General features: G+C 45.4%; 1 protein-coding gene across 1 annotated transcript in view; it reads right to left on the reverse strand.

Annotated features, from left to right (window-relative positions):
* Nucleotides 1-12181, reverse strand: part of ACO1 (aconitase 1) — a 39271-nt gene extending 27090 nt beyond the window's left edge. The window contains exons 1-3 of the mRNA XM_086478977.1: nt 12085-12181; nt 3488-3656; nt 332-469 (exon numbers count right to left, since the gene is read on the reverse strand). Of these exons, the coding sequence (XP_086335103.1) occupies nt 332-469; nt 3488-3656; nt 12085-12181 (404 nt within the window). The remainder of the gene's footprint in view (nt 1-331; nt 470-3487; nt 3657-12084) is intronic.
* Between the last annotated feature and the right edge of the window lie 2790 nt (nt 12182-14971).

Consider the following 14971-nt stretch of genomic DNA (forward strand, 5'->3'; position numbering starts at 1 on the left):
AGTGCATGTGGAAAAAAGCTATTAACAATCCAATAATAATGCACTATAATTATGTAAAATTATGATCACCACAGGTCTGGACTGAACCTGTTTCTATTAACATTTGGTCCAGGCTTGTGATGCCGAGAGATGCCTCACATAAAAAAACCCCAAAACTCCACCATCTAATTCACAGCAACTGATGTAACAGTCTAACTTAAACACTTTCTAGAGTCTAAGATATTACAATTCAAGTGCTAAGAATAGCTCCAATGGAGCTACCTTTATTATCAGTAACGGGCTTCAGCTTCCTTACTACCATTAAGAAGTAAGAGCTATTTTGTATCCTTACCGCCTGTTAAAATCAACCTGGATGGAGTGATCTATCACTAGATCGGCAGGACAGATAGGATTGATTCTTTCAGGGTTCCCACCAAGTTTCTTCACAGCATCACGCATCGCAGCAAAGTCAACCACAGCAGGTACCCCCCTAAAACAGAAGAGGAATAGCAAGGTGAAACAATTTGGAATAGAAAAACAACAATAAAACAAACACAATCAAGATCCTGAGATGAAGAAAAGACACCTATTGTCCCATACAAAGCAAACTGCAGCCTTACCCTGAAGTCTTGGGTTCATCACTCTATGGCAGAGACAGTACCCTTGGGAAGACAAAGTCAGAAGAGCAGAAGGGACAGAACTCTATCTATATCCTGAGCTCTGTAAAAATGAAAAACTGAAACCAAAATTCAGCAAGTAACAAAAGCAATTTAACATGCTTGGCTGGGAATCTGGAAACTTAGTTCAAGTCAGCATTCATTTGGGACCTTGAACTGGTTTCTCTTCTTTTGCTCTGTTCCTCTCTCTCACAGAATGGTAGGGGTTGGAAGGGACCTCTGGAGATCACCTAGTCAAACTCCCCTGCTAAAGCAGGTTCGCCTCCTCCCCAGTCTGTTTAAAAAAGGGGGGAGGGGGAAAATGACAATGTCCTTTCTTTGATTCTATGTTTGTTTAGCTGATTTTAAGGCAAGGGTAATCTCTTCCAGGTTTTGCAAAGCACGGGAGAATCTTCTCTATAATTAGGACTGCTTGGTACCTTCCACACTTCAAGTGAAACTGGCAGAGCAGGGCATCATATTTCTTAAATTACAAAGGACATGACTGCAAACCACCTTTGCAGAATAACTGAATTTTCAGAAATGGATTTAACTGCCTTGGCAGATCACTGGACAAACACAAAAGGCAGAAATAAGGTGTACCATTCATCTTTACCAACAAATTCTTGTACTTACCACTGACAAAAGACTTTATATCACAAATGACATTCAAACAGCACATTTTCAGGCTGTAGACCAACATTCACATTTCTGCCTTCTCACATATCTTGTGACAATCCTGCAAGCACTTGAACTCCAGGTGACTCAGGAAAAAATTAACAGGCCTTTTTCTCTATGTTTATATGTCTCATTCATCCAAAATGATTACGCCTTCCTTCCTAAGTGGGGTAGGTAAACTATACAGGGGGTCAGAGTAATGCACATAAGAGTCTTTCATCCATGCTCCTCTTACAACCCAGGTTTAGTCATAAGCAAACAAGGAGTAGTAACCACAAGTTCTGGAACTTCAACATCCACCTTACCTAACAGATCATAGGCGTTTCCATATTTATTTTAACAAAGCTTCTGGTGCTTCTCAGCACATACATTCCCAGCTTCTATAGAGGTATGTCCTACCATGACATTTTTCAATCAGTTGGGGAAAACCCTCTTGCATACCAGCCTATTTGATTTTGCTGACTGCTGAGACAAAAAGAGCTCTCTGTGATGTGCTCATAAGGATCTGGCATCATTCAGTAACCAACCGAGAACACTATGTTTCTGCAAGAGCACTCCAAAGCAGTGAGAGTTTATGTTTTCAAGTCTGATTACAAGGAAGCTATTACAATTTTAAAGCATACCAGAAACAATGCAAGAAGAGAAAAGGCTTTGTAATTCCCTTGAAAATCCTGAGTGTTTACAAAAAAAAAACCAAACCACAACACCAGAAAAAAGGGTCCACATTATCTAATCTTGACATGATTAACTGTTGCTGTTCAGCAGTTTGAAGCAGTTTGTTGTCCCAGGACAAATATATTCCAAGAAAAATAGCAAAAGCTATGTTAAGCTAACTAAGTGGATTAGGGGGACAGCAGGTGTGGCAGCAAGGGAGTGGAAGAATTTTGTCAGCTTACAAATACTGTACAACTGAAAAGGAACACACACAACATTCATCTACAGTCTTAGAAGAATTCAGGATAATTACAGAATGATCAGATCTAGGAAACTCGATAATTCTAATCAAGGACACATGAATGTAATTGTTGTACAGCTTCTGGAAAGTTGCCAAAGCTGCCTTTTCCAAAAGATCCCACTCAGGAGCCTGTTCAAGAGCTTGTTTTTCATGAATGCAGCTGCTCTGCTTACAGGCAAATTTTTAAAGCTCAGCAGGACAGTAGGGAGCAAGAAAGAAGCGTGGTAACAAAGGGAACAACATTTGCTTGAAAGTTTGGCTTCCTCTGCACTCCACACTTTTTAGAATGTTAACAACAGCCAGCAGGTAAAAAATAGCAAGGAAAATGGGACTTCTTTCAACTGAGGCTTTGCCAATTTTTCCTAATGTCTTTAGGAGTTGAGCTGTACCAGGTCTTTAGCACCCGGTCAACGTTTGGAAAAAATGCAACACAGAGGGTACGACAGCTAAGACACTACTGTTCCGAGATATAAAATCAACAGCCAGCTTAGCAGCATAGGGCTTATCACAGATGAACTGAACTCTCTTACAAAGGCAGAGGACAAAGGTACAAAGGACAGTGGACTTGCAAGTCAAATGCTGTATTCAAAATAGAAGTTAACTGTTCCACCCGAAAATTGACTCTCCACATCTACCAGGGACTATTACACGCTGACATACAGAGACTAACCATACTGCAATAACAAGACATTTCTGGGAAAAAGCAGACACCCACTTTTTTCAATAGCAGAGAAGTCTTTAAAAAAAATGTATTTGGAACAATACTGAGTTAGAAGAGGAAAAAAATGATATGGGTTATAAATGAGAATTGAATAGGGTAGAAACTTGAAAGCAAGAGCCCCTGCGTAAACCAAAAAAAAAAACCCAGACACCACCACCACCACACCCCCCCCCCCAAACAACAACAAAACTTCTAAACCCTGAATTCCCTCATTTGGATACAATTTATCCACCCCATTTCCCCCCCCCCCCGCTCTGTTTTGAAGAGTTTCATAAAGATATTTGTTTCTCCATCCCAGAAGCACTTCATTTAACGCTTTTATCATGAGTGTTTGCCTCTCCAAATGTTGTCGGTGGCATGACATCCAGTAAAGCTGAAAAAGGTCTTTCCAAACCTTTCTCTGCTATTCTTTCCCTCAGCTCACCCCTCCACCCCAAGCTAAGCATTGCTGCACTTTCAAGAGCCCCTCTTCCTAGCTTTAGAGAGCATCAGACTCACGTGAAATCTTGCAGAATAACTCTTGCAGGCTTAAATGGCACTTCAACGTTCTTGTGTTGCACCACTTTCCAGTTGAGAATATTCTCAACATCTCCCTTCTTCACTAGGAACTCATCACAGTTACGAATTGCTGCTTCCAAGAGGACTCGAATAGAAAATGGCAGGCGTGCTACATGGGCAAGAGGCAAGAAACAAATTCAGTTTTTACCTTAGGGCACATGTCAGCAAGTGCAGAGTTCCACACCTGGGGCAGAGGGGTCCTCGAGTGCTGTCCCCATATTCTCACAAGGCTTTACCCCAAATTATCAGAAACCCTTTTCTAGCCTCCAGCTTTATCAGGAAGTCAGTGCTAACTAACCTGTTCCACTCAATTCTTTGAGCAAATTTATTATCTCAGTTCCTGTGAGACAGTAGGTATCTTTGCTGAAAGGACTCTTTTCCACAGCAATTCCATCCTCGACAGTAATAGTAGTCTGAAAACATGCTGCACTCACATTGTTTCTCTGCAGTTTCCTCTCACTCTTGCCACTGAACAGTGTCCTATAAATGCACTAGAAAAACATAACTTTCTACCTTCAGAAAGCATAGCTTTGGTGGTCTAGGCAGTCTCTTCTTCTCCAGAGATGGAGAATGAAACTGAACAGCAGTTGAGACTGTGCATCTGCTAATCTTCTTCAAGATAGGAATACTTCTAGAAGATGACACAAAATATTATTACAGTTCTGACAGCTTTACTACAAGCAATAGCAGTGAAGAAAAAAAAAAAAGTTTCTCCGTCCTTCATCCCCTTGTCCACTGTAATAATAGCTGTCTGATTTCCTCTCAATATTTACATTCAAAAATCTCTTGAAAAGTTTATCCCAACTTTCTACACAGGGCCCCCGAGACAAATAAGTTACTTGATCACAGTGAGATCTCATTACTGCTACCATTAAAAAAAAATTAAAAAATTTTAAAAAATCAACTATTATTCAGGACAGTCATTCAGAATCACTTGGGGGGGGGGGTGGTTTTTTTTGTTGGTTTGTTTTGCTGTTGTATTGGGGTTTTTTTCAATCTTCTCCCCCACCACACCTCTCCCCCACCTTGTTCTTCTGTTGCTAAGTTATTCCATTTTTCTGGAATTGCAACCTTTTTTCTTTATAGAATCTGGAGTTCATCACTCTTGGAATCCTGGAGCAGATCAACTGGTAATACCATACATGTATTTGTCTGTTTCTTAAGACTCATCTCCGCTTTTTCACAGACCAAGTCTGACATTAATTGATTTCTCATTTACACACTATCCGAGCCTGCAATGGATATCCATTGCTGACATTCAGAGAAAATGTTCCTCCTCTTGCTTCCTGAATTCTCCTTAATCACCTGTTTCCTTTTTGAAAGAGGAAAAATACCCAACATAGACAGCTCTACGCTATAGATACTCGCTTTCTAAGTCAATGGTGCAGATTGTATGATTTTTACCAGTGCCACATGGAAGATGTCTAAGTACACTCAGGGAGTGTCCTAGGAACTAAAGAAAAAGCCTCCTCAGAAAGGATTTTCTAGCCACTGCTCTCTTTAAAGCTGAACAATCTTTCTGGACGATTCAGTCTGTCCTGGGTTACAGTGTAAAATGTGCCAAAAGAAAAAAATATATTCTATTACCATCTTCAGGAGCTGTTGAGACCAGGTGGGGCGGTGCTCCCTGCCTCCCCCCCCCCCCCCCCTCTGGACTATCTCCTGTTACTGGGCACAACAATGCCTTATCGCCTGACCCATCGGTAACTCGCTCCTGGGCTATCTCCTGTTAATGGCCCATCAAGGAACTGCCTCACGACTCCCCATCCCATTGTGAGATGCTCCGCCCGGGGAGGGGGGGGGAAGGAGCCAAGCAGTCCATGCCAAATAAAAACGGAGATTTTGAACACCCTAGCCGCCTTTCTTCCACTGGATTCCCAGAGGAGCTTTTCCCCCCACCTGAGTTCCAGAGGACGAGAGCTACCTGCCGACCACTGGACCTTCGGAGGAAGACCAGACTCTTTTACCTGATTGCTGCTTCCACAGAACTACACCCATCACTTCAGGAGGACTGCAGCCAGCATCTTATCAGACTGCTACTGCCACCCTAACAGGGTGTCAGGTTGTATTCCTGACTCTGTCAGTGTAAACCAGTGGGTTGTTTGTTTTTTCCCGGCCTTGTGTTATATATATATATATATATATATATATTAGTAAAGAACTGTTATTCCTATTCCCCATATCTTTGCCTGAAGGCCCGTTAATTTCAAAATTATAATAGTTTGGAGGGAAGGGGGTTGCACTCTCCATTTCAAGGGAGGCTCCTGCCTTCCTCCACAGACACCTGTCTTTTTCAAACCAAGACAGATTTTGGCGCCCAACGTGGGGCCCGAGGGCATCGAGAGATAAAAGGAATAACGGTTCTTGTGCGTTGGATATAGATTCCTTGTTAAGTGGCATCATGTGGGCTAGCTTATCCCGGTTCGTGTGGCATGTGGTGGTGGCTGTATTTCTCCCATTTGCAGGCCCTTATCTAAACATGGGTCCTATAACTAAGGCTACCGTGACTGTTATCCAGTTTGTTTTATGGATTAATAAGGTGAGGAATTCATGGCTTATTAACTTCCTCTGGAAGGCGGGCACATGGATTCGGAGCTATCACACACTAACTGTATGCTTTTGGGGTTACTTTAATAATGGTACCTACTGTGAGGAAATGACACCGGGAGAAACTTTCTCCCAACCCCTAACCCAGCTCTTTGGGTCTACTCCACCAGTTTTCGAAGGATTCAGAGCTTTCCTAAGTGCTAATGATATCATACAGTGGCTGGTGTTGCTGATAATCCTGTTTTATTCAGTATTCAGAGATCAGGGGAGATTGGCTTGGATAACTACCCTGACTAGGAATGCTGCTCCAGAATCTGACCCTGCCTCACAGCTCACATCAGAAATGAACCACTCGGATTGGGTGAAGGAGATACGTGAGATGGGCCAGATGCTGAAGGAGTGCATTCTCTCAGCTGCTGGGAATCCCTCCTCCTGCCTTGAAGAGGGAGAGTCTAATGGTGCAGCAGTAGAACCCACAGACGTTACAACCGTCCAGGTTCCAGCTGAAACGCAAGGGCAGTCAGAGCCAGCAGCAGTCGCCCCTGTGGAAACGAGGAAATCTAAGATGAAATCAGACCACTCAGTTAAGAAAGGAGGGCCCTCAGAACCTGCAGGCGAGCCAGTGGTTGAGATAATCACCGAGTCCCTGACGTATGACAGTCTCCGTAATTTGCACAAAGACATCGTACGGCGGGGGCGTGAGGCTTTTACAACCTGGTTACTTCGGGTCTGGGATCTTATGGGTACGGGTGTGCAACTGGATGGCAGTGAGGCAAGGAATTTGGGACCCTTGACTCAGGACTCAGGTGTCAATCTGGTATTTGTAAGGGAGCCGGGGACCCTTTCCCTCTGGGAGCGGCTTTTAATGAGTGTGAGAGAGAGGTTTGTCCACAGAGAGAGAATGCAGGAGCACCATCATAGAATGCGCTGGAAGACCCTTGAGGAAGGGATCCAGCAGCTGAGAGAAGTGGCAGTATTGGAGGTACTCTTTGGGAGGGATGGACAGCATGGTAATGACCCTGACAAAGTCAGGTGCACAGGGCAAATGTTGTGGAATCTGGCAAATCTAGGGCCATCTGAATACTCCACCTTCATTGCAATGATTAATGCAGATAACGACCGAGAGACAGTGGGTTCTGTCACGAGCAAGCTTAGAAATTTTGAAAGCATGATCAATGGCCCAATGCAGGCTAACGTTTCTGCTGTGATTAAGAGCCTACAAGAGGAGATGAGGGAAATAAAGCAGGAGGTGAGGAGGAGCAGTTCCCATTTGGCACCGGTACAAGTCACAGGCCCCAAAGTCGGAGCCCAACGTCCCCCAGCTAGAGGGAGAGGGTACACCCCACGAGCTGAGCTATGGTACTTCCTGCGCAACCATGGGGAAGACATGGGAAGGTGGGATGGGAAACCCACTTCTGTCCTGGCAGCACGGGTGCGTCAACTCAAGGAGGGAAACACTAACCGGGGGAGTAACACTAAAGTGAAGGTAGCCTCAACCTCCCAGGACCGAGCTGCCAGATATTACAGAAGGGAGGATGATCTGACAGATCCCCTTGAAGGAACCTCTAGTATGTATGTCCAGGAAGGGAATGGTAACCAGTGCTAGAGGGGCCCTGCCTCTAGCCAGGGAGAGGCACGGGAAAACCGGATATTTTGGACGGTGTGGATCCGATGGCCTGGCACGTCAGAGCCACAAAAATACAAAGCGTTAGTTGATACTGGTGCGCAGTATACCCTAATGCCATCGGGACATGTGGGGGCAGAACCTGTTTCCATTGCCGGGGTAACGGGGGGATCGCAGCAATTGACTCTGTTGGAAGCCGAGGTGAGCCTTACTGGGAAGGAGTGGCAGAAACATCCGATTGTGACTGGCCCAGAGGCCCCGTGTATTCTGGGCATAGACTTCCTCCGGAACGGCTATTACAAGGACCCAAAAGGTCTCAGGTGGGCATTTGGGATAGCTGCTGTGGAGGCAGAGAGCATTAGGCAATTGAACATCTTGCCCAGACTATCAGAAAACCCATCTGCAGTAGGACTCTTGAAGGTGGAAGAGCAACAAGTGCCAATTGCCACCTCGACAGTGCACCGCCGGCAGTATCGGACGAATCGAGATGCCGTGATCCCCATCCACAAAATGATCCGCGAGCTGGAGAGTCAAGGGGTGGTCAGCAAGACCCACTCACCCTTCAACAGCCCCATTTGGCCTGTGCGCAAGTCTGACGGAGAATGGAGATTGACTGTGGACTATCGTGGCTTGAATGAAGTGACTCCACCGTTGAGCGCTGCCGTGCCGGACATGCTGGAACTCCAGTACGAGCTGGAGTCCAAGGCAGCAAAGTGGTATGCCACTATTGACATTGCCAATGCTTTTTTCTCCATTCCTCTGGCAGCAGAATGTAGGCCTCAGTTTGCCTTCACCTGGAGGGGCATACAGTACACCTGGAACCGACTGCCCCAGGGGTGGAAGCACAGTCCCACCATCTGCCATGGACTGATCCAGGCTGCACTGGAAAAGGGTGAAGCTCCGGAACATCTGCAGTACATCGATGACATCATTGTGTGGGGGAACACAGCAAAGGAAGTATTTGGGAAAGGAGAGAAGATCATCCAGATTCTCCTGGAAGCTGGTTTTGCCATCAAGAAGAGCAAAGTCAAGGGACCTGCCCGAGAGATCCAGTTCCTGGGGGTAAAGTGGCAAGACGGACGGCGTCAGATCCCCACCGAGGTCATCAATAAGATCACTGCGATGTCTCCACCAACCAGCAAGAAGGAAACACAGGCTTTCCTAGGCGCCATAGGCTTTTGGAGAATGCACATTCCTGAGTACAGCCAGATTGTGAGCCCTCTGTACCTGGTTACCCGCAAGAAGAACGATTTCCACTGGGGCCCTGAACAGCAACAAGCTTTTGCCCAAATCAAGCGGGAGATCGCTCATGCGCTAGCCCTTGGCCCAGTCAGGACGGGACCAGAGGTGAGGAACGTGCTCTACTCTGCGGCCGGGAACAATGGTTTGTCCTGGAGCCTTTGGCAGAAGGTGCCTGGAGAGACTCGTGGCCGACCACTGGGATTCTGGAGTCGAAGTTATAGAGGGTCTGAGGCCAACTACACTCCCACAGAGAAGGAAATCCTAGCAGCCTATGAAGGAGTCCAAGCTGCCTCGGAAGTGATTGGCACCGAAGCACAACTCCTCCTGGCACCCCGACTACCGGTGCTGGGGTGGATGTTTAAAGGAAAGGTTCCCTCCACCCACCACGCCACTGACGCCACATGGAGCAAATGGATTGCCCTCATCACACAACGCGCCCGTATTGGAAACCCAAATCGCCCTGGGATTTTGGAGATAATTACGAACTGGCCGGAAGGTGAAGACTTTGGCCTCACTGACGAAGAGGAGCAGGAACAAGTGACGCGGGCTGAAGAAGCTCCACCGTACAACCAACTACCAGCAGAGGAAACACGATATGCTCTTTTCACTGACGGTTCCTGTCGCATCGTAGGGATGAACCGGAAGTGGAAAGCAGCCGTATGGAGCCCCACACGACAGGTCGCACAAGCTACTGAAGGAGAAGGTGGATCAAGTCAACTTGCTGAACTCAAAGCCGTTCAACTAGCCCTGGACATTGCTGAAAGAGAGAAGTGGCCAAAGCTCTACCTTTATACTGATTCGTGGATGGTAGCCAATGCTCTGTGGGGCTGGCTGGAAAGGTGGAAAAAGGCCAACTGGCAGCGTAGGGGAAAACCAGTCTGGGCTGCTGATGAGTGGAAAGATATTGTGACTCGGGTAAAGAAGCTACCTGTGAGGGTCCGTCATGTAGATGCTCACGTCCCCAGGAGTCGGGCTAACGAAGAACATCGTAACAATGAACAGGTAGATCAGGCTGCAAAAATAGAGGTGTCCCAGATAGACTTAGATTGGCAACATAAAGGAGAGTTGTTCTTAGCTCGATGGGCCCATGATGCCTCAGGCCATCAAGGCAGAGAGGCCACTTATAAATGGGCACGGGACCGAGGGGTGGATCTAACCATGAACAGTATCTCCCAGGTTATCCAAGACTGTGAGACCTGCGCTGCGATCAAGCAGGCCAAGCGGGTAAAGCCTCTGTGGTACGGTGGACGATGGTCGAAGTACAGGTATGGGGAAGCCTGGCAAATTGACTACATCACTCTTCCCCAAACCCATCAAGGCAAGCGCTACGTGCTGACCATGGTGGAAGCAACCACTGGGTGGCTGGAGACCTACCCTGTGCCTCATGCTACTGCCCGGAACACCATCTTGGGCCTGGAAAAGCAAGTTCTTTGGAGACATGGCACCCCTGAGAGAATCGAGTCAGACAACGGGACACATTTCAAGAACAGCCTCATAAGCACTTGGGCCAGAGAACATGGAATCGAATGGATATATCATATCCCTTATCATGCACCAGCTGCCGGGAAAGTTGAACGGTGCAACGGGCTACTTAAGACTACCCTAAAAGCACTTGGAGGGGGGACTTTCAAAAATTGGGAACTGAACTTAGCAAAGGCCACCTGGATGGTCAATACCCGAGGGTCCATCAATCGAGCTGGTCCCGCCCAGTCTGGACCCTTGCACACAGTGGACGGAGATAAAGTCCCTGTGGTACACACGAGAGGTATGTTAGGAAAGACTGTTTGGATTAATCCCACATCAGGCAAAGGCACACCCCTCCGTGGGGTTGTTTTTGCTCAAGGACCTGGTTACACTTGGTGGGTAATGCAGAAAAATGGGGAAACCCGTTGTGTACCACAAGGAGACCTAATTTTAAGTGAGAACTCTGTGTAAGGTTTCATTGTGTATATATGTATATATGTATCTGTAAGGGGGCATTGGGTTGGGTATGGTGCAGATGGTAATAGAATAAGGGGTGGATTATGTCCTGGGTTACAGTGTAAAATGTGCCAAAAGAAAAAAATATATTCTATTACCATCTTCAGGAGCTGTTGAGACCAGGTGGGGCGGTGCTCCCTGCCTCCCCCCCCCCCCCCCCTCTGGACTATCTCCTGTTACTGGGCACAACAATGCCTTATCGCCTGACCCATCGGTAACTCGCTCCTGGGCTATCTCCTGTTAATGGCCCATCAAGGAACTGCCTCACGACTCCCCATCCCATTGTGAGATGCTCCGCCCGGGGAGGGGGGGGGAAGGAGCCAAGCAGTCCATGCCAAATAAAAACGGAGATTTTGAACACCCTAGCCGCCTTTCTTCCACTGGATTCCCAGAGGAGCTTTTCCCCCCACCTGAGTTCCAGAGGACGAGAGCTACCTGCCGACCACTGGACCTCCGGAGGAAGACCAGACTCTTTTACCTGATTGCTGCTTCCACAGAACTACACCCATCACTTCAGGAGGACTGCAGCCAGCATCTTATCAGACTGCTACTGCCACCCTAACAGGGTGTCAGGTTGTATTCCTGACTCTGTCAGTGTAAACCAGTGGGTTGTTTGTTTTTTCCCTGCCTTGTGTTATATATATATATATATATATATATATTAGTAAAGAACTGTTATTCCTATTCCCCATATCTTTGCCTGAAGGCCCGTTAATTTCAAAATTATAATAGTTTGGAGGGAAGGGGGTTGCACTCTCCATTTCAAGGGAGGCTCCTGCCTTCCTCCACAGACACCTGTCTTTTTCAAACCAAGACAAGTCATATCAGTCCTTTCCAGCCTTTCACAGTAGCTCAGCAGTATATGAGAAAAACTTGTGCTCTTAGTGTCACCTAGTCCTCCTCATCCACTCAAGAAAAAAAAAAAAAAAAAAAGACTGCTGTGTGCACAGCATGTTGAGAAAATAAGACTGCGATCTGTAGTTCCAAATTTCCAGAATTAGACTTTGCTAGAATTTTGTTTTCAAGAACCAACTTTTGAATTCATAGTTCTCTCCAGAGACCAAATATCATCCAGTGTTGCAATGTCTCTTCAGGTTCTGTTCATCAATGTTAATGAAATGCTTTCCTTATGTTGTCAACATACCGTATCTCACATCTTCCAATTTGCTCAGATTAAAGAACCTCTTCAGAGGCTGTTTAGGGTCCAGTGGCTCCACAATCCATACAAAAGGGTTGGTCATGGTTATTCAAGACCTGTAACGTCCCTAAAACAGAAAAGAAAAACCAAAGCCATTTTCACGACATCTGTCCCACATACAAAGTACACGTCCCACAGTCCCACAATGTATCTGTCCTACATAAAAGGCCTGTACCAGACAAAAAAGGTACCGCACAGTTTTTGTTAGTCATGCTCTCCCCTACAAATCTACTTGTAACAGGTCCTTGGAGATAAAAGGTCTGCAGGAAGATAAACCAGAAAGAAGACAGAGAGAAGAAAGCAACCAAGTTAGAGGTTAGTTTGAGATGGCGAGATAGCAGAAATGGTGACAAAGAAAGGTCCAGGAGGTAAAGTAGCAAGACACTGTAAAAGAAAAAAAAAAAATTTCCAGAATTCTGCCAAACAAAACAATGAAAGTTTCTTGATTAAAAGTTTAATGCCCAGGGAAGGCAGGAAGGAAGACAAATGAACAGACTGCAAACACCAACCCTGCCAAACATATCACCTCTCACATTCCCATCTACAAGTTATTTTCTGAGATTCCTTTTCCCAGCTTTGCAGATACCCATCCCGCACATAAGCCCATCAAGGTTTAGCTGTCAACTTCTTTAAACTCAGCTATTCCTCTTCTAAGCAAACTCTGTCCTTCTACGACTCAGCAAGATCAAAATAAAGTGCTTCTGTCCTCTCCTGGCCAGCTATGCTCCTGATGAGCTTTACTTTCAGCCTTCCAAGCTGAGAACTTTATTTTATGCGTATCCACTTCTCATGGGAAAGCGTAAGGGAAGCTGAAGACAGAAAATGCTGGGATATCCCCTGACAGATGAAGCAGGAGGTCATTATGTTGATATGACCATAATGAGTCCATTGTACTCGGTTCACATATTCTCATCTAAGTATAAACTGCAGCTGTAACATTTCCCATCCAACTCTGTGTCTTGACAAATCACAGCAGCAATTCAAGATGCTATGATACATTATCTACTTGTTTTCTTTGCCAGACACCACCTTCTTCCCCAAAAACAGCTTTTTTAGTTCACAGTATGAGATATTTCAGTACAAACCTGCTTTCATCATTGAGTTACACAAATACATCAAAATGTGGGGTGACCAAGGCCTAAACACATGTTCTTTTCACCTGCCTTGTCACATTGGTATGAACAACTCTGTTACAACCTTGTAAGCCATTTAGAAATCCCCACAAAGAGGTAAAGTACCTAGGAAAAATAAAACTTGCAGCATTGCTGTAGCAAATTTCACAGAGCCAGAGAAGCCCCAGTGATACCAACTACTATTTCCAGACAGTAAACGATAAACCAAGTGGCCACAGCACAGAACTCAAGCTAGAGATCTACCAAAAAAATGCAAGGGAGAAATACTCTGCAGATTGAGCACACCAAAATTTTTTAAGTAATCGTTGCAATAGATACAAATTAACTTGTGATTGCAGCACAGAATATTTATCCACGTTTTGCAGGCACTGAAATGTAAATATGCAAACAGGCTAGCACGCAGGGAGCCGACATCTGCCTGCCTGGGACTGGTGCTGTGCACAGGGTCACATGCACTGACCATGGCAAGTGCCACATGACCACAGTAAGAGGTGATCACACGAACCAAAGGAAGCACTTGATCGTCTGCCTGACAACCTCAAAACAGTTTGCGTGGAGGTCACATCTGAAACAGGATTCCACATAGTGGCCCTCAGGAAGTCAGAAGTACAGATTAAGAGGTTTCTAGTGGTAACAACCACCAGACACCCACACAAACAGTGCATGTCCTGGCCTCAGAAAACAGCAGCAACTCTAGCCCAAGCTATTCTCCCTCTCTAATTATCCACATACATGTTCTTTCATGTTTGTGCAATGCTGGGCATAACCCTAGGACTCCAGGGGTTTCAACTAACCGAAGTACATGAAAATGGTTCAACTGAGGAGTTAAAAAAAAAAAAAAAAAAAAAAAAAGAAAAGAAAAAAAAGAGTAGAATCTCATTACTGGAACTTTCTCAAAGGGTTGCATGTCTTGTATAAAGTGCACCAGATAAACAATAGCTTTATTTTAGCCCCTTCAATGCCCACTAATACAATTATGGGAACGCTGATAACTTGGCTCATGGTAATGCTGATCATCTTTAAATCTACACTCTCTAACTATCAATACACTCTCTAACTATCAATATTGTTTTTCACTCACCTTGTTATCTCAATGCAGTTGCTTAGCACTATGCCACCTAGCTCCTTCTCTTATCAGAGTATACCTTGAATTCACCCACAGACTGCACATCAGCTCACCACAGAAATCAGAGATTTCTGGCTTTTCGCTCTCCCAGCTCCACTTCTCTCTCCCCTAGAAAAGCAAAAGTGCAGAAGGATTCCAACAATGAATACCAGGAGGGGCAAATTTGTTTGGACAAGGTCATAACTTCCCAAATATAAAAAAAGGAACCCGTTTTTTTGCGCATGCCACATTTGGACTTCGGAGTAGAGGATGAACCCCTGGCTGTAACAGCTGTTCTATACTGTCTGTATACCTAGATAAAACACAGAAGGGTTCAAATTTCTTTGGCAACACAAGTTGTACATTGTGATACTCTTAACAAAGCACTTGCACAAGCAAAATCTGAGTACAACAACATTTCTTGCTTCATCTATACTGAGTGGGTCCGAGAACTCAGCTTTTACCATAAGAACTCAGATGTTTACTAGCAACAAAAAAGTAGTGCAAAAATACCCACTGTCTGTACTGTGTGTGAGGACCTCTACGGAAGCCTGAAGACCACACCATTTGAATATCATTACACAGGAGGTATGAC

This window comes from Leptosomus discolor, chromosome Z (assembly GCF_034619465.1).
Source record: "Leptosomus discolor isolate bLepDis1 chromosome Z, bLepDis1.hap2, whole genome shotgun sequence".
Lineage (NCBI taxonomy): Eukaryota > Metazoa > Chordata > Aves > Leptosomiformes > Leptosomidae > Leptosomus > Leptosomus discolor.